This window comes from Microcaecilia unicolor, chromosome 2, assembly GCF_901765095.1.
Source record: "Microcaecilia unicolor chromosome 2, aMicUni1.1, whole genome shotgun sequence".
Classification (NCBI taxonomy): domain Eukaryota; kingdom Metazoa; phylum Chordata; class Amphibia; order Gymnophiona; family Siphonopidae; genus Microcaecilia; species Microcaecilia unicolor.
The window spans coordinates 480,394,421-480,414,055 of NC_044032.1; the positions used below are offsets into that span (position 1 = coordinate 480,394,421).

Here is a 19,635-nt window from a genome sequence, read left to right on the forward strand (position 1 = left end):
CTTACGGATATAGGGCAAGAAATGAAGAAGAAAGGCGGAAAGTAAAGAAATAAATGGAAAGGAAGCCCTGGAAATGGAGTTAAGAGGACAGATAGCAGCACAATCGGATACTGAGCCAGCATGATCAGAAAAACAAAGTTACCAGACAACAAAGGTAGAAAAAAACTATTTTATTCAGGATTTATTAATTGGAATATGTCAGTTTTTGGAAATGGTGGGGGTTCCCTAGCGTTTACAAGCTGCCATCATTTAAAGATAATTTTATGCACTGAGATATGTTGGGCATATTTTATTATTAAAAACAGTTTTGCTGGATTACATAAATTATACGACTTGGAAATTAAACAGTGTGATATGAATGATAAGAAGGGGATTCAATGAGGATTTGCACTACACCATTGCGCTTGTGACGCAAAGAACATAACTGTTCAGATGGATGTGAGAGGCAGTTAGATCTGATGAACCCCGAAAATAATTTGGAGTAAATCGTGGATGACTATAAAAATGTGTAAACCCTGCAGTGAATATATATGTTTGGGACACTAATAGGATATTGGATGGAAGTTTAGTCCCCACATTTGTTTTATCTGGTGGGCTGTAATTTGAATAGTTTTTGGAAATGTGCATCTGTGATATTTTTCAAGTAAGTTTCAATTTTTGTAGTATTGCTGAATGCTGAGTCTGACTTCTTGAGGTAACTTTCCAGTTCAGTATTTTGCCTTCATGTGTTTTTCAGGTGTGATCAAGGAAGGTACAGTATTCTGCTAGCGTATAGTTTGCAGCCCTTTCTGTTTGTTTTTTTTTTCACTAGGTTGTGCACTGGTGTTTTAGAGCCCGGTGTAATTACAGTTGCCTTTCCACGCCACGCATAAGGTTGTAGCTCGTCCTGTCCTTGGAATTAGTGCTGTTTATGGTTTGTTAAGGCTATGAGTGTGTTTTTGCACAAGTTTGTGTACAGTGTTTTGCAGTGGAGAGATAGTGTGTTGGTCTTACTAAGGTGGCACCAAACATCAGAAAGGGTGTAGAGCCTAAATCATGACATACTACCTCTAAAAGGGTGATTTGTGGCTGTACATGAGAATTGTGGTATTATGATCCCTTGCTAGCTTCATATTGTTGACGGTCTGCATTTTCCTTATGGCTGGTATATTGGTGTATAAGGTATTAATTGTGTCTATTTTATTTTTACTTATTTTTTTTTCTGTGTGTTGTCAGACAGAGTCGGAGTCTTCTTGAGTCAGAGAGTTGTGGTATATACAGTGGTGGAAATAAGTATTTGATCCCTTGCTGATTTTGTAAGTTTGCCCACTGACAAAGACATGAGCAGCCCATAATTGAAGGGTAGGTTATTGGTAACAGTGAGAGATAGCACATCACAAATTAAATCCGGAAAATCACATTGTGGAAAGTATATGAATTTATTTGCATTCTGCAGAGGGAAATAAGTATTTGATCCCCCACCAACCAGTAAGAGATCTGGCCCCTACAGACCAGGTAGATGCTCCAAATCAACTCGTTACCTGCATGACAGACAGCTGTTGGCAATGGTCACCTGTATGAAAGACACCTGTCCACAGACTCAGTGAATCAGTCAGACTCTAACCTCTACAAAATGGCCAAGAGCAAGGAGCTGTCTAAGGATGTCAGGGACAAGATCATACACCTGCACAAGGCTGGAATGGGCTACAAAACCATCAGTAAGACGCTGGGCGAGAAGGAGACAACTGTTGGTGCCATAGTAAGAAAATGGAAGAAGTACAAAATGACTGTCAATCGACAAAGATCTGGGGCTCCACGCAAAATCTCACCTCGTGGGGTATCCTTGATCATGAGGAAGGTTAGAAATCAGCCTACAACTACAAGGGGGGAACTTGTCAATGATCTCAAGGCAGCTGGGACCACTGTCACCACGAAAACCATTGGTAACACATTACGACATAACGGATTGCAATCCTGCAGTGCCCGCAAGGTCCCCCTGCTCCGGAAGGCACATGTGACGGCCCGTCTGAAGTTTGCCAGTGAACACCTGGATGATGCCGAGAGTGATTGGGAGAAGGTGCTGTGGTCAGATGAGACAAAAATTGAGCTCTTTGGCATGAACTCAACTCGCCGTGTTTGGAGGAAGAGAAATGCTGCCTATGACCCAAAGAACACCGTCCCCACTGTCAAGCATGGAGGTGGAAATGTTATGTTTTGGGGGTGTTTCTCTGCTAAGGGCACAGGACTACTTCACCGCATCAATGGGAGAATGGATGGGGCCATGTACCGTACAATTCTGAGTGACAACCTCCTTCCCTCCGCCAGGGCCTTAAAAATGGGTCGTGGCTGGGTCTTCCAGCACGACAATGACCCAAAACATACAGCCAAGGCAACAAAGGAGTGGCTCAGGAAGAAGCACATTAGGGTCATGGAGTGGCCTAGCCAGTCACCAGACCTTAATCCCATTGAAAACTTATGGAGGGAGCTGAAGCTGCGAGTTGCCAAGCGACAGCCCAGAACTCTTAATGATTTAGAGATGATCTGCAAAGAGGAGTGGACCAAAATTCCTCCTGACATGTGTGCAAACCTCATCATCAACTACAGAAGACGTCTGACCGCTGTGCTTGCCAACAAGGGTTTTGCCACCAAGTATTAGGTCTTGTTTGCCAGAGGGATTAAATACTTATTTCCCTCTGCAGAATGCAAATAAATTCATATACTTTCCACAATGTGATTTTCCGGATTTAATTTGTGATGTGCTATCTCTCACTGTTACCAATAACCTACCCTTCAATTATGGGCTGCTCATGTCTTTGTCAGTGGGCAAACTTACAAAATCAGCAAGGGATCAAATACTTATTTCCACCACTGTATTTTAAAACAATTTTAATACCTTGGTGGTCTATAAGTTTTTATATTGTACATTATATTTTACACATCACTTAATTTTATTGTATATCTTTTCATTTCATTTTTATTTTATTGCATATATGGGTTACAGAGTAATAGGGGAATTTGAAAGTACTGAATCTTTTCTTAATATTTTTCCTTTATTCTCCTTTGTCATGAGAATTGGAACTACTAATTGTAGTGGACTTGAACTGAATAATTTCTGGGGAGGGGAGGTTTCATGATAGCATTGTGCTTATTATTTCAATCAGTTTTTTTGTACAAGTTTAGATTCATTTGTCGTTATTTGAAATTTCATTATAAAATGTTCTAAAAATGGAATAATCGTATCAATGGGGCGGGGCTAGGGGTGGGGCGGGGCTAGGATGGGGCCCCACCAAATTGGTCTGCATAGGGCCCCGCACTTGCTAAGACCGGCCCTGTTGCTGTGTTTGAATTCCTTGCATATTCTAAAGACAGTTTGCACTTCTGTGTCATTACTATGTGCTATTTATTTTAAGTTTTCATTTGTTATGTGCATAGAACAGTGCATTGGTTCATTGGGATCTATTTATTAAAACACAAACGAAATTTCTTCACAAAAGTGGAGAATTTGCTCATATTGATCAATCAAGATTCATCATTTTATTCTCTGGGAAAATGAAACAAGGAACCTGACTGGTCACTACGGGGAAATTTTATTTATTTATTTATTGGGCCTTATTCTTCACTTTTGTGGAGAACTTTCTTTTCGCTTGTTTTATGTTTAAATCTTTTTATTAACGAAGAAGATGAAACAAACTGGCATGAAACTTCCAGATAATACTCAAGGCAAATCCAATACAAAAACATCACACCTTCCTTATACAACAAAATACTTTTCGTTATTTCCCCATATCCCCCCTCCCCCCCTTTCTCCCCCCCCCCAAACCTCTTACCCGATATTAAATTTCACTATGGTGGCAAATATTACCCACATATTACAAACAAACCATATACGCTTTACCACCAGTACTACCTCACAATGACTGAATCTCCCCTCGTGGTTTTTTTTTTTTTTTTTTTTTTTGGGGGGGGGGGGGGGGGGGTTAAGTCTGTTCAGTAGAAAGCTACGAGCTTTAGGTGAAAGTGATTGTATATATAACTTCCAAATTTCCAGAAAAGCTTTCCTTCTCTTTGGGGAGGATCCCACCACCCTTCGTTCCTGCAACAGCAGCTCGTACAGTCGCTTTCTCCAGTGCCAGTAATCCGGCAGTTCTTTACTCATCCAATTGTTCAGGATAAGTTTCTTCCCTACGATACTGGCCTTGCGTACAAACTGCTGAGCCCCTTTTGTGTGGAAGTGCAAACATTTCATATTGATCAAGCAAGACCCCCAGGGGAGAAAACTGAATCCTATGATTCACCACTGTTTCTAAATACTGAACTATTTGCCCCCAGAAGGTTTTTATCATATGACATTCCCAAAGGGAGTGAAACAGCGTGCCATCCCCCTGCTGACACTTGGGAGTACAACGGATCCAGGACTCCTCCTATTCGAAACACTTGACTTTTGGCCATATATAAAATTCTATATTGACATTCTCGCAAATTAGCGTTCCCTGACAAAGAGGGTATTCCAGAAATGTATTTGTAAATTAGGCTGTTGCAAGTCTTGAGCCCACCTTAATTGGATATTCCCCACATCCTTCTCACTCCCCAATTCCCACAAAACCTTCTGCAATCCTGAGATCGATAACCGCTCCCCAGGCTGGGATCCATAAAATTCTCTGACCCTACGCCCAGCTTCTCTGGGTCTAGAGAATGAACATAATGAACCAACTGACTATATGCAAAGGAGTGACTATAATCTATGCCCACCCCCAGTGCTCCCAAGCCTAACAGCTGCCCCCGAGAACATGCTCTCGCCTTGTAATTCCCAACTCCGCCCATCTGTGGAACACTTTATTCTCTGACCCTGGCACAAATTGGGGATTACCCTGTAATGGCAATAGATCTGAGGTATCCACTTCTAGCCCCCAACCTCCCTATTTAAATCCCTCCAGATATCTCTAATGGGTCCCAGCAACACACTACTACCTACATGGCCAGGCAAGGCACTCCCAGAGCACTGCAACAAATAATACAGATGATAGGGCTTAAAGTATTCTTGTTCTAAATCATGAGGCGTAAAATCCTGTCTCTCTAGTAGTCAGTCTCCCAGATGCCTCAGCAAGCAAGGTTGGTTATAACGCCGGAGATCTGGAAGACCTATCCCCCCTTCTGTCCAGGAACCCAATAATTGCAAAGGAAGTTTAGGCTTTGAGTCTCTCCAAATAAATTTCCTCACATATTTATAAATCTGATTTAAGTCCTTACACTTTAACCGCAAGGGCAGCACTTGAAAAGTATAGAGCCACCTCGGAAACTCTACCATTCTAAATAAATGGATCCTCCCATGCAAGGTAAGTGGTAGAGCCTTCCACCGTCCCAACTGCCTCTTCATTGCGTCTACCAGCCTAGTAATGTTGAACTGATACAAGGCAGAGGTGTTCATAGAAATCCGAACTCCTAAGTACTGAAGCGATTCCAAAGCCCATTTTAACGGAAATGTGCCACCCCACATCCTTCGCACACTGTTGTTAGCTGTCAATGCCAGAGATTTAGAATAGTTAATCCTAAACCCTGCAAAGTCCCCATATTCCTGAAAAAGTTCCATCAGTACTTCTAATGAACTTTTGGGCTGGGTGAGATATACTAAGATGTCATCTGCAAAAGCAGAGACTTTAAATGAAAATGGTCCCCAATTTACCCCATCACTTCTGGGTGGGCACTAATTTCTCTAATCAATGGATCCAGTGCCAGGACAAATACCAAGGGGGACAAGGGACACCCCTGCCTTGTACCTCGCCGAATTGAAAACAGTGCCGATGGCTCCCCGTTAATCCACATAAACGCCTGCGGATTCGAGTACAATGCCCCCACCGCGCCCCTAAAGGCCCCCTCTATCCCCACCTTCTTCAATACCGCAAACCTAAAGTTCCAAACTACATGATCAAAGGCCTTCTCTGCGTCAAAACTGACCAGCACAGAAGGCCTTTTCTGCACTGCCGCTGTCTCCAAAGAAGCCAATAAAGTTCTAATATTACTTACCACTGACCTTCCTTTCACAAAACCTACCTGGGGGGACACAACTAAATCTGGGAGCACCCTTGCCAAACGATTTGCCAAAATCTTTGCATAGAGCTTAACATCACAATTCAACAAGGAGATAGGCCTATAGGACCCCACCTCCGTCCCATCCTTACCAGGTTTCAATAGTACTATCACTTTAGCGACATTAAGCGACTCTGACACTGTTCCTGATGTTACCATAACATTAAAGAGATTAAGCAACGGAGGGGTCACCTGTTCCTGCAATAACTTGTAAAAGGCCATGCTAAACCCATCTGGTCCCAGTGCCTTGTAAATTTTACTCTGTTGTAGTGCCAACATTAACTCCCCTTCATCTATAGGACTATTTAATGCCTCCTTTTGCGCCCCTGATATCCTTGGTAACACTTGGTTAATCAAATACATCTCACTATCCTGTACTGTATCTGTTGGTTCCAAATATAATGCCTTATAATAGTCCCGAAATCGCTCTATAATATCTATTTATTTATTTATTTATTGCATTTGTATCCCACATTTTCCCACCTCTTTGCAGGCTCAATGTGGCTTACAATACATCATGAAAGGTGGAAATATATTAGAAGATAGACATTTAGTGTTACAGAGGATCTTGGGCAACATGATAATGATAAAACATGATATTAGTATAACAGCAAATATTGTAAGACAGTTCTGAATATATGTGGAGCAGTTGTGTATATTCACATTGGTTGATCTTTGTGGTATGCCTTGTTAAAGAGATGGGTCTTCAGTAGTTTGCGGAAGTTCGTTAGTTTGTAAATCGTTTTTAAGTTGCGCGGTAATGCGTTCCATAACTGTGTGCTCAAGTAGGTAAAGTTTGATGCGTGTATTAGTTTGTATTTTAGACCTTTGCAGTTAGGGAAGTGCAGATTAAGGAATGTGCGGGATGATCTTTTGGCATTCCCGGGTGGTAAGTCTATCAGGTCTGACATGTAGGCTGGTGCATCTCCGTGAACGATTTTGTGAACTAGGGAGCATATTTTGAACGTGATGCGTTCTTTAAGTGGGAGCCAGTGTAGTTTTTCTCGTAGGGGTTTAGCACTTTCATATTTTGTTTTACCGAATATGAGTCTAGCTGCAGTGTTCTGGGCTGTTTGAAGTTTCTTGATTATTTGCTCTTTACAGGCGGCGTAGAGTGCGTTGCAGTAGTCTAGATGACTGAGCACCATTGATTGTACCAAGTTACAGAAAACCGTCCTTGGGAAGAAAGGTCTTATTCTTTTTAATTTCCACATTGAGTGGAACATCTTCTTGGTTGTGTTTTTTGCGTGGCTCTCGAGTGTTAGGTGTCGATCGATGGTAACTCAAAGAATTTTTAGGGTGTCCGAAATTGGAAGGTTCAGATTTGGTGTGTTAATGGCGGTGAATTTGTTCTTGTTATGTTGAGAGGTGAGTATTAGGCATTGGGTTTTTTCTGCATTAAGTTTCAGCCAAAATGCATCCGCCCATGAATGCATGATATGGAGACTTTGGTTGATGTCATTGGAAATTTCCTGTAGATCTTGTTTAAATGGGATGTAGATCATTACGTCGTCTGCGTATATGTATGGGTTGAGGTTTTGGTTTGATAGTAGTTTGGCCAAGGGTATCATCATTAAGTTGAATAGAGTCGGCGAGAGGGGGGATCCCTGTGGGACTCCGCATTCAGGTATCCATGTGGCTGAAGTAGTCGAGTTAGATGTCACTTGGTATGATCGTGTGGTTAGGAATCCCTTGAATCAATTGAGAACGTTACGTCCAATTCCGAAGTACTCAAGGCTATGTAGTAGTATACCATGATCAACCATGTCAAAAGCGCTGGACATGTCAAATTGTAGAAGTAGTATATTCTTTCCAGTTGCAATCATTTGTTTGAATTTGGTCATGAGAGTAACTAGTACTGGTTCAGTACTATGGTTAGACCGAAATCCTGATTGGGAGTCGTGGAGTATTGAGAATTTATTTAAATAGTTTGTGAGTTGTTTGGTCACCAACCCTTCCGTTAGTTTGGTTATTAAGGGAATGGATGCTACTGGCCTGTAGTTGGTTAGTTTACTGGCACTTTTCTTTGTGTCTTTGGGTATGGGGGTGAGTAGAATGTTTCCTTTCTCCTTCGGGAAGAGTCCATTTTGTAACATATAATTAAAGTGTTTCATTATGTCTGTTATAAGTTGTTGAGGAGCGGATGCCATAAGGTTGTTTGGACCTATGTCTAGTTTGCAATGAGATTTGGCAAATCTTTTGAGCGTTTGGGAGATGATATCCTCTGATAGTGTCTCAAAGTTGGTCCAGGTTCTGTCTGCTGGGTAAATGCCAGGGTCTGGCTCTAGACAGTCAAGGAGTTCAGCATAGTCGATGGTACTGACATGTATCTTAAGTCGCAGTTCTACGATTTTCTCGTTGAAGTATCTCGCGAGGTTGTCTGCTCCTGGTGCGTCTTTGCTGTTGGTTGTGACTGGTGTAATATCTAGTAGTTTATTCACGAGTTGGAAGAGTTTGTGTGTGTCCTTGTAGTTTGGTCCAATTACAGTTTTGTAATATAATCTTTTAGTGTGTCTTATGGTATATTTGTATTTTCTTTGGAGTTGTTTCCAGGCGTTAAGTGTGGGGTCGTCTTTCTTTTTTTTCCATGTAGGTTCTAACCTTCTAACTTGTGTTTTAAGTTTTTTCAGTTCTTCATTGAACCATGGTATTGAATTCTTTCTGTGTGAGGTTCTGGTTTGGGTTGTAGCAATATTGTCTAATATGGATCTGCATCTGTAATCCCATTCTAAGAGGAATTGTATTGTATCTGTTTTTATTGTCCATTCATTGTAGTAGATCTGTTGCCAGAATATTACCGGGTCTATTTTCCCTCTCGTGGTATAGGTTTTTTGTTCTTGTTTATTCGGTGAGTTTTTCGTTCGCCATTAGAGGGAAAAATTTTTCTCCGATTTGTTTTAAATTTACTAAACTGTAGTTTCATCGCATGCCCCCCAGACGCTTCACATCCACCTGTTCCACTCCACTCATTATTTTATATATCTCTATCATGTCTCCCCTCAGCGGTCTCTTCTCCAAGTTGAAAAGCCCTAGCCTCCTTAGTCTTTCTTCCTAGAGAAGTCATCCCATCCCCGCTATCATTTTAGTCGCCCTTCGCTGCACCTTTTCCAATTCCATTATATCTTTCTTGAAATGCGGCAACCAGAAATGAACACAATACTCAAGGTGTGGTCGCACCATGGAGCGATATAGCGGCATTATAACATCCTCACACCTGTTTTCCATACCTTTCCTAATAATACCCAACATTCTATTCGCTGCGGTCGAGAAATCCTGAAAGCAGAGAACACTGCGGGCTTCATATAGCACCTTTCCTTTTAGCCTCCATTCTCGCAAAATTTCTTGCTTGTGTGCGTAGTTCAGCACTTTACAGATTACAACTCTTGGTCTCTCCGTGTTCTGTCCAGCCCGACCCAGCCTATGTGCGCGCTCTATTTTCAGCACTTTCTCCAGCCGAGGAAGGTAAAAGCTTTAGGCAGCCATGATTCCAGGAGCTCTCCCAACTCCACTTCGCGCAAAGACTCCGGCAGCCCAATCAGCCTGAGATTGTTCCGTCGTCCAGATCTTTGACCTTCGCTTCTAGCTTGTCCAGTCTTTCCTGCATTTCTTTTTGCTTGTTTTCATATTGCTGACACTGATCCTCAACATCAGATATCTGCCTCTGGAACCCCCTCAAATCTGTATGCAACTTTTCCAACTTTCCATCCATCTGCTCTATTTGATCAGAGATTTTCTGCAGCTTTTTATCCACAGATGCTTCCAGCAAGGTTGAGACCTCAGCAGCTATCTCTGCCGCCCAGGCGGAACTCACCGACTCTCCCGAAGCGCCGACCCCCGCCATCTTGCCATCACCCATGCGACTCCGAGCTCCCTCCTTCCGATTTGTTTTAGCGGCCATTCTGACCCTGTGCCAGGTTAGCGCACCAGGTAATCACTGCAGAGGTATTCCTATCTCTTCCCCTTGATTTCTGTAGGTTTTCCAACAAAGTTTGACAGCGCTGGGGGTAGTTGTTATCCGAGGGGCCTCGGAACTCTAACGAGTGGCGTCCTTCCCTCCACCTAGCATCACGTGACCTCCTTTTCTCTTGTTTTATAAACAGACCCATCTGTAAGACTCATTGTTCATTTTTACTCAGATTGTAAGAACAAATACCAGCTGTCAAGGGGCCAGACAGTTTATATGGGAGTGAAACATAACTGTCTTGTTCTGAATACCATTTCCAGTGATCTCTACTTGTTATATATGTTGCCAGGTTAGTTAACTATTTAATAAAAAAAAAATGATCAGACTGATTGGTTGTACTCAGTTAATACTTGTAAGACTTAGGGAGTACTTGGCTTGAAGAAGTTGGGAAACACTGACCTATGCCACCTGGTTTACACCTGAGGATATTCTCAACCCCAAACTCAACTGAACCTACAAGCAGGACAGCAGGTCACACAGAAGTCACTACAGCACACAGGAGCAGCTATCCAGACCTCAGGAGATAGAGAATACTGGCTTGGTTGAAAAGCGCAGGATCTTTGAGGCACAACTCAAGAGTTCTCTATCTCCACCTTCTGGTGGACAGTCACAACTCATTTGTCTGGACTGATCCTTGGGGCGTAATGGAAAAGGAGATGGATTATGAGAACCAGGAATGGGGGAAGGAAGGAACATAAAGAAAACTGAGAGGAACATTGTGATTCCTCTCTTGATCCCATGTTTACTCCCCTACTGGAGTCTTTTTCCCCAAGCTCGGATCCTTTCTTCTTCCCCCAGTTTTGATTCCAGACGCTCCCTTTCTCTTTTCAGAAGCTCCCTTTCTCTCTCCACTTTCCTTCATTTTATTCCATCTCCATTTCTTCTCATTTCTAGTTCTCATTTTTCCCCAGATCCCCTTATCCTCATCCCCAAAATACTTTCCTTGAGCTGATCCCATGGTCCTTTCCCCCAAACTTTGATCCTTTTAGCCCGTCCAAATTCTCCCACCAATCCTCCACCCCCCAAATTATATAGGCACATAGGCAATATTGGAATACAGCTATTTTTATGATGAATATTTTTGAAGATTGATGCATATTTTACTTCAAATGTTTATACAAGTATGCTGCAGAATATAAGAAACAAAGAATATGTCCCTGAGCTGCTGCAGGAAATTGCAGGCTCTAGTTAGTGTCTCCCACACTAGAAATGTTATTAAGTGGGCAAACGTATACAATGATTTCCTTATTTGTACTTTCTTCTTTTCACCACACATAGTCATCTAGTTTTATAGTTCTTAGTGATCCGAATATAAGTATAATGAGTTATTCCAAATCCTTCTCAATTACTAAGGGGCCCTTTTACTAAAGCTTTAGTGTGCACTAACAGAATAAGCCTGTGTTAAATGCTAAGAAGTCTATTTTACACCTATGGGCTTCACAGCATTTAATGTGCACTAATAGCATGTGCTAAGCTTTAGAAAAATGGCCCCTAAATGATTTACAAAATTCCTTACCAAAGTTTTGCTTCCACAAAAGATTGGGGATGCTGATTTGATGCTTTGGGCAAGGTAGACGTAGCGGGGATGTTTGTTGAGACAACTGAGAAACTCTGGGACCAGAGGTATCCCATGTTCTAGCATTGCTGTTTTGAGCCACATCAGGAGAAAAAAGTAAAGGAACATTAGTCTGCACTGGAATCCTCATTGGTGCTGACCTATTAAAATAAAAATAAAGGATTCTGTTAATACACTCAAAAGTTATATACGAGATTACTAGCTACTAGGTTTTTTAAAAATTTCATTGTGCCTATGATGTTTGAAGAATTTTTAGATCATCTCTGACAACACAAAACATTTATTAGGGGACAAGGAACATTTGGTGAGAGATAGGTATAATATATTAGTTCGCAAACCAATGTATTTTTAATTGTTTTCATGATATTTTAAATTGTGTAACCTATCTTGAATATTTTCTGGAGAAAAACGGGATAGACATGTTATTTTAAATAAAAATCAAATCTGACATTATGCTTTCTTCCTGGGCCTCTTTCCCTTCTTGCCTACAGAATGCTGATCCTTATCAAAACATTTTGTTGTTGTCAAAGCTGGGGGGGTGGGGGGGGGGGGAAACTAGCCTGGAACTGGGAGGGAAGAGAGAGAGGGGGGGGCAACGACCATGGAAATGGGTGGGAGGGAGAGTAGACCCTTTAACTTGGAGGGAGGCCAGGCGGACCCTGAAACTGGAGGGGGAGAGGGGGCAATGACCCTGGAACTGGGTGGGTGGGAGGGCGGACCCTGAAACTGGGAGGGAGGGGGCCCCTGGCACACACTCTCATTCTCATACACACACACAGCTCCCTAATTTTTCACTTAAACATCGTAGGGTGGCTGGGGGGGGGGGGGGGGAAGAGAGGGGCAACTACCCTGGAACTGGGAGGGAGGGAGAGAGGGGGGGCAACAACCCTGGAACTGGGTGGGTGGGAGGGAGGGCGGACCTTGGAACTTGGAGGGGGGCCAGGTGCACCCTGAAACTGGGAGGGAGGGAGGGGGATGACCCTGAAACTGGGAGGGAGGGGGAGAGGGGGGCAACGACCCTGGAACTTGGAGGGGGCCCCTGGCACACACTCTCATTCTCACACACACACTCTCACTCTCTGTCACACACACTCACACATTCACTCTCTATCACATACACTCACTCTCACACACACTCTGTAAAACACACACACTCCGAGGAAAACCTTGCTAGCGCCCGTTTCATTTGTGTCAGAAACGGGCCTTTTCCCCTAGTTTTTTAAATAAGAAACAAGATGTATTACAGGACAATATCCACACTGCCAATACAGTATCCATCAACCATAAAACACCCCCCCCCCACACACACACAAAACACTATAATGAGATTATAGAAAATAAACTCTCCCAAAAGAAGATCAGAGGTCCCACACACAAACAGTGGAGGGAACTCCCCTTTTTTAAGAAGGCAACCTGCATCAAGTTATTCTATGCCAACGCTGGTAAGGACCCCAGGTACTCCAAAGGTTCCCTGCAGAATCATGTTTCAAAGCAGTTAAATTTATATAGCAAATAAAGGTGGTCGAGCTTTCCCAAAAAATGTTCTCTAGCTGGAGCTGCGGACTTCTTCTAAAAGGATGCTACACAGACAAAAGCTGCTGTGGCCACGTGAGCCACAACAAACTGGTGAACTACTGAGTTCATACCCAGGAGACCCCCATTAAGAAGTAATATCTGCGCCTCCCTAAGGACAGAGGCATGAACTATATTGGATAGAATATTCACAACCATTTGCTAGTAAGGCTGGATTTGGGGACACTCCCACCAATGTGTGCCAAGGTTTCTAGCTGACCACACCCCCTCTAGCATAACCCAGTACCCGAGCAAAATAGCTTCTGGATCTTAACTAGAGTATAATACCATTGATACAGCATTTTGTAGCCATGCTCCCTCAAATTAGCTGAAACTGAGGTGTGCAGGAGAACCCTGTAGATGGACCCCCATTGTGCTAAGCTGAATTGGATGCAAAGTAGATTCTTCCACCAGTCTTCATAGAGACGGGTATTTGGAGCACTTAACATGTGAGACTTACAGAAACAAGATATTAATCCCCTATCCATCCCCATTCGAAAAACTCTTAAGTATCGGGGTGGTCTCTCTCCCCCAATGAGGCAAGACTCTCCAGTGTAAAAAATCTTTAAGTTGACAATAGTAGAAATAGTCAGCGTCCCCTAGGCCATATTCGTCACACAAAGTGTCAAAAGATAATAGTATGGGCAAACAGAAGCTGACTCAAAACTTGAAGGCCCTTACCCACCCATCTCTGAAACGCAGAGGAAAGCTCCTCAGGTGGAAAAAAAGGGGGCAGACTGAATTGGGGGAGGGGTGTGTGATAAAAATATAGCTGTTGAGGCAAAACTTTAGCACGCAAGAACATTAGTACATGTGCTCCTCTCTATAAACCACATATCTATTCAGGTATAGGAGTGATGGAAGGTGGAAAAAAAAGGTATTATCCTGGTCTCCTGGATGATCAAGATACCAGACATCAACAAGACCCATCCGAGCCAAAAAACAGAGAAAATATGTTCTATCCCGCCGAGCGTAACAAATTGGGGAGGTGGAATTATCCCGATTCGGGTCACAAGATTAAAATCCCCACCCATCACAAGAATCCCCTCTGTAAACCTCAACAACTCCTATTACACTTTTTCATAAAAATCTCCCTGGCCTTGATTGGGCACACACAGGTTCATTAATGTGTATATATGTCCCTCAAGCTCCACCTTGACAAAATATACCACCACCCTGGATTTTTAGGAGTTCCTCTGGGGGTACAACAAACTGATTTATGGATAAGAACACCCACCCCGTACGTCTTATGGTGCAGTTTATTAGATCTCAATCTTAATAAAAATAGAGGGAAATCAATTGTTATAGGAGTACCCCAAATTAACACTGTAATACAAAAAGTACTCCACTATTGAATTTAATTTTCATGGACACCTTTATTGATATCACTGACTTCTCTGACACCAAGCACTCACGCAACTCAACCCACACAGAATCATCCAGACACAATGTCGCACCAGATTATACATCAGTGTACATGTTAACTCCTAGCCATAATTGCCGCCTCAAGCAATACTTATACTTCAGTCTATAAAAATAGTGTCTTTTTGATTCCAAGGACCCTTATATGAAGTCCTGTTAGACCATATAAAATGGCTTCAATTAACCACGAACTTTCCGTTTCAATCTAGGAGTTATTCCAGCCCAGGTCTCAATCTGCTCGATGTAACAAATTAAGCCACAATGTCTTATTCACTGCTGGATTTCATACTTCACCATCACAAATCAATTGCGCCTGGACTTTAAGTGGACTGTGGTCTGAAAATTGAGAGGGATCTCTTGTTGTGGCTACACACGCAAGCCTTTCTCATATTACACAGCGGAATCATAAGACCAGGCGCAATTGAGTTGTGATGGTGAAGTATGAAATCCAGCAGTGAATAAGACATTGTGGCTTAATTTGTCACATCGAGCAGATTGAGACCTGGGCTGAAATAACTCCTAGATTGAAACAGGAAGTTCGTGGTTAATTGAAGCCATTTTATATGGTCTAACGGGACTTCATATAAGGATCCTTGGACACAAAAAGACACTATTTTTATAGACTGAAGTATAAGTATTGCTTGAGGTGGCAATTATGGGTAGGAGTTAACATGTACACTGATGTATAATCTGGTGCGACATTGTGTCTGGATGATTCTGTGTGGGATGCTTGAGAGTCAGCTGCATGAGTGCTTGGTGTTTGAGAAGTCAGTGATATCAATAAAGGTGTCCATGAAAACTAAATTCATTAGTGGAGTACTTTGTGTATTACGGAGTTTATTAGATGCCAGAAATACATGAGGATAGCCACAATGTGAGAATAGATATTTATGCCGTGGCAACAAGTGCATTTCTTGAATAAAACCAATCTCCATGTGAGACCACGCCACCCCTTTAAAATGAAGCTGCTGCTTTTGCAGAGAATTAAGTCCTTTTACATTATAGGACAAAAAAGGTGAGGTCAGCCATGGAACCCAAGCACTTTCACAGATAAACCAAGCTTACCCCAGCGAACTCCCCCTGCAAACTCACAGTTCTACCCCAACACAATGTGATCCCCCATAAGGAACAGTAACTTTATGCTGTGAATGAGACCCCCCCCCCCCTTTGTGCTCCCACTGCTCCATCCCCTCCACTACTCCAAAACCCAATCCCTCTTCCACATATCCCCCACCACCCCCTCTCTCCCTTGTCCATCCCCCCATCCCAATCATACAAGCTCCCACCACCATGTAGCAGGATTCAGTGAGGAAGAAACCGACCTTTTCCCCACACAAGTAGTATGGAAAAAGCTTCAGGGAGCCTCATCAAAGAGAGAGGTCTCCTACAATTCCCTCCCAGCAGATTATCTCAAACAGGATACAATTATCAACAAACTATATCAAGAGACAATGAGGCCCAGAGTGACGCCCCGCAGTGTCGCTTCTTGGCCTCTCTAGTTTCCCGCCTCCAGCAGGAAGGCACCGGTGGGCCAGAGCTAAGTGATGGGCCCTCTGGAGACAGACATCACCATCGATAGCTCAGTCTCCTCAAACTGCTTTGAGATGCTCTCCACTTTCCTGGCTTGATAGGATTTCCTCTTAAATTGAAAAGCCAGTCCAATGGATAAAGCCAACAGTATTGAATCTGCTGCCACCACAGTGCTTTGGTCCAGTCCCAATATTCCATGCAGCGATTTCATGTGGGGGGGGGGGGGGGGGGGGTCACATCCGAATAAATTTCTATCTCCATCGAATTCCACATTATAGGGCCATCACGGTGTCAGGCAGCATGAAGGACCTGTTCCTTATCTGAAAATTTGTGGAAGCAGACTATAATGTCCCTGGGGGAGTTCCAGTCCTGAATTCCCACCACTCTATGGGCCCGTTCAATATGGCATTTTGGGAGGGGACTAGAGGAGGTAGAACCTCTAAGAAGATCTTCACAAATCACTGTGCCACACTGAAAATCCACTACAGTCTCCAGCACTCCTCTGAACCTTAGATTCTGCCTGCAAAACCAATTATCCAGGTCCTCAATTTTCAACATAGCCTCCTCCTTTGATTGCTCTAGGCGAGTCACTTGTTCCTATAGTTGAATCACATCTCCATAAGTATTAAGATGCAATTCAACTTCTCTCACACAGGTCCTGAAGTCTGCTAGCTCCCACCAGAGCTCCCCAACTGCCTGCTGGATTTCTGATTTAAAGGAGACCAATTCACTTTTTAGATCTGCAAAGTCTTGCTGGATTTCCTCCCAAAGGGGCAGTATTATGAGATAAAATTATTTGCCAAATTGCTAGTGAACAGGCATGCCCTAGTACTTCCTTCCCTGGTTGATTAGTCCCAGGTTGGCTTTGTGAGGGGCCATATGGCCATTAGAAATATTACACTGGATTCCCTGTAAATGGTCCAAAGTCAAAAGCTTTCTTCTCGGCTTATTAGTTTTGATGCAAAGAAAGCATTCTCATGGAACTTTTTGTTTACAGTTTTGCAGACTTATGGTATAAAAGACTTTTTAACTGCGGTATGTGTTTTGTATCAAATCTAAAAGCCATTAAGAATCATGTAGCTGGGGTGTGTCTCAAGATGGCGGCATGCTGAGAGCTGTTGGTGGAGTCCTTCTATAGTTTGCTGAATTTTAACTTTTTTCCAATTCGATATGCCCCATAGAAAGCTTAAGGGGACTGTCAAAGCAGTGTCCTCGACTGCTATGATGTCTTCCCCTGCTCAACAAACTATTGAGAAATACACCACGAAGCCACCTACCTTACTAGCCGAGAGGGGCCCCACTGTCTCCGCGGGTGAAGACTCCCTAGGAGACCTGGGGCTAGAAATATCACTTCCCCTCCGGACCTTCATCCACTGCCGCTCCCCGAAGATAGTCTTCCCTGGCGCGACCAGCCCGACCCGGAAGTGGCTGCGGCTGAGGTATCGGATCGAGGAACGGGTGAGACGGAGTCTGAGGGAGGCCTGGTATTGAGGAAATCTCGGGCTGAGCATTCTGCTCCAACACAAAAAACAGCGGCAGTGACCCTGGAGAGCATTTGGGAAGCTCTCTAGAGGGTGGATATGACGGTTGTCAATTCGGCTAAGGAAATAAAGGAACTAGTAAGTACTGTGGAGAATCTTTCATTATCCTTTAACGCCGCAAAGCAAGAAACTACTGAGCAATTAGGAGCTCTTAAACAAGATGTTACTAAATTACAAGATGTTTCAGCTTCAATAGTAAAAGACAATTTGTCTACACAACGTAGATTAGAACAAATAGAAAATCCTAATCGGAGGCTAAATTTACGACTCTTGAATTTTCCGAAGGAAATGGGGATTAACCCGTTGGATGCCTTTAAATTGTACTTGCAAGAAGTTTTAAATTTTTCCCCGGAAACTATTCCACCATTGAATAATATATTACATTCCAACAAAAAAAATTTGGAAACTTCTCTTCAAGCTATTCCAAACGAAAATCAAGAGGAAAATTTGAATATTTCAGAATTATTAGAGACAACTTTAAATTTGAACTCTGAAAGAACGACATTAATTGTTTTTTTTATTTTCCAACAAGATTTTGATGCGGTGATGCGTATGTACTTAAAAAAAAAATGCAAACTCTGTTTAGGGGGAAAAAAGTTTGGATCTATCCTGATATTACTAAGCAGACCCAGGAAAGGAGGAAATTGTTTTTGTCAATGAGAACAGATGTAACATCACTAGGGGCCTCCTTTTACCTCAAAATTACCCTTGCAAATGTGTTAAGTATATGGGTCTAAAATATATTTTCTACCAACTTGAACAGTTGAAAGCATTTATAAGTATGAAGAAAATTGGTTAACTGTTAATCCAGATGATGATACTATTTGAATTTAAGATAGGTTTGCATGCTAAGCATATTACTACTTTATTATTCTCTTCTTTGTTATAGTCTTCCTATTTTTAGACTACCCCCCCCCCCCCACCACCAATAGTGGTCTAAAGAAGAGTAATATTTTTCCTTTTTTTTTTCCCTTAGGGAAAATTATGTTCCTCATACATTTTGCTTATCTGTATTACTTGTCAAGTGTAATAACTTGTTTAACTTAAAATGAATAAATAAAGAAGAATCATAATGGCATATGCTCCAATCCTTTCCCAATACAGATGGGAACAAGACAAGGTTGTATCCTCTTCCCCTCTCTGATTCATGTTCAAATTGGAGTCTGATCAGTAATATAGCGAAGATACTTGCCTATACCAGGTATTCTTTGAGGACAGCAAGCCATTCAATCTCATATGTAGGTGATGCCATCCACATTGCCCAGTGCAGAGCTTAAATAGCTAAAAAAATAGCATTTCTTAAGCGCACACAGCATCCCCATTGTCCATGCGCAAGTGCCTTCCCACACAACACGAGAGCGTGGGACCATCAGTCCAATAGTATACCATATGAAAAAAGGAGACGACTCCAAGGGAAGGTAGGAGGGTATGTCAGAATGAATGGCCTGCTGTTCTTGGAGAATACCTGCTACAGGGTACGTCTCTTCGCCTTCTCTGAGAACAAGCAGGCCATATTCTCACATGTGGGAATCCCTAGCTATCAGGCTCACCGAAAACAACCATCATAGGCCAACTGGACCTCGCAATGGCAAAGACAAAAAAGCAATTAACCTGAAACAATACACAACTGTGTGAGAGTGCAGCCTGGAACAGAACAAAACAGACCTAGGAGGGTGGAGTTGGATTCTAGACCCCAAACAAATTGTGCAGCACTGTCTGTCCAAACCAACTATCGTGCCAGGTATCCTGCTCATGAGATGTTAATGTGTGGACTGAAGATCACGCCGCAGCCTTGCAAATTTCTTCAATGGAGGACAACACCAAGTGGGCTACCAATGAAGCCATAGCTCTGACATTATCAGCCATGTCATGACCCTCAAGAGCCAGCCCAGCTTGGGCATAAGTGAAAGCAATGCAATCTGCCAGCTAATTGGAGATTGTGCATTTCCCCGATGGTGACCCCCATC

General features: G+C 42.7%; 1 protein-coding gene across 1 annotated transcript in view; it reads right to left on the reverse strand.

The window, feature by feature from the left end:
- Positions 1 to 19,635, reverse strand: part of RNF212 (ring finger protein 212) — a 548,782-nt gene that overhangs the window by 16,871 nt on the left and 512,276 nt on the right. Inside the window, exon 12 of the mRNA XM_030191071.1 lies at positions 11,544 to 11,743. Within this exon, the coding sequence (XP_030046931.1) occupies positions 11,544 to 11,743 (200 nt within the window). The remainder of the gene's footprint in view (positions 1 to 11,543; positions 11,744 to 19,635) is intronic.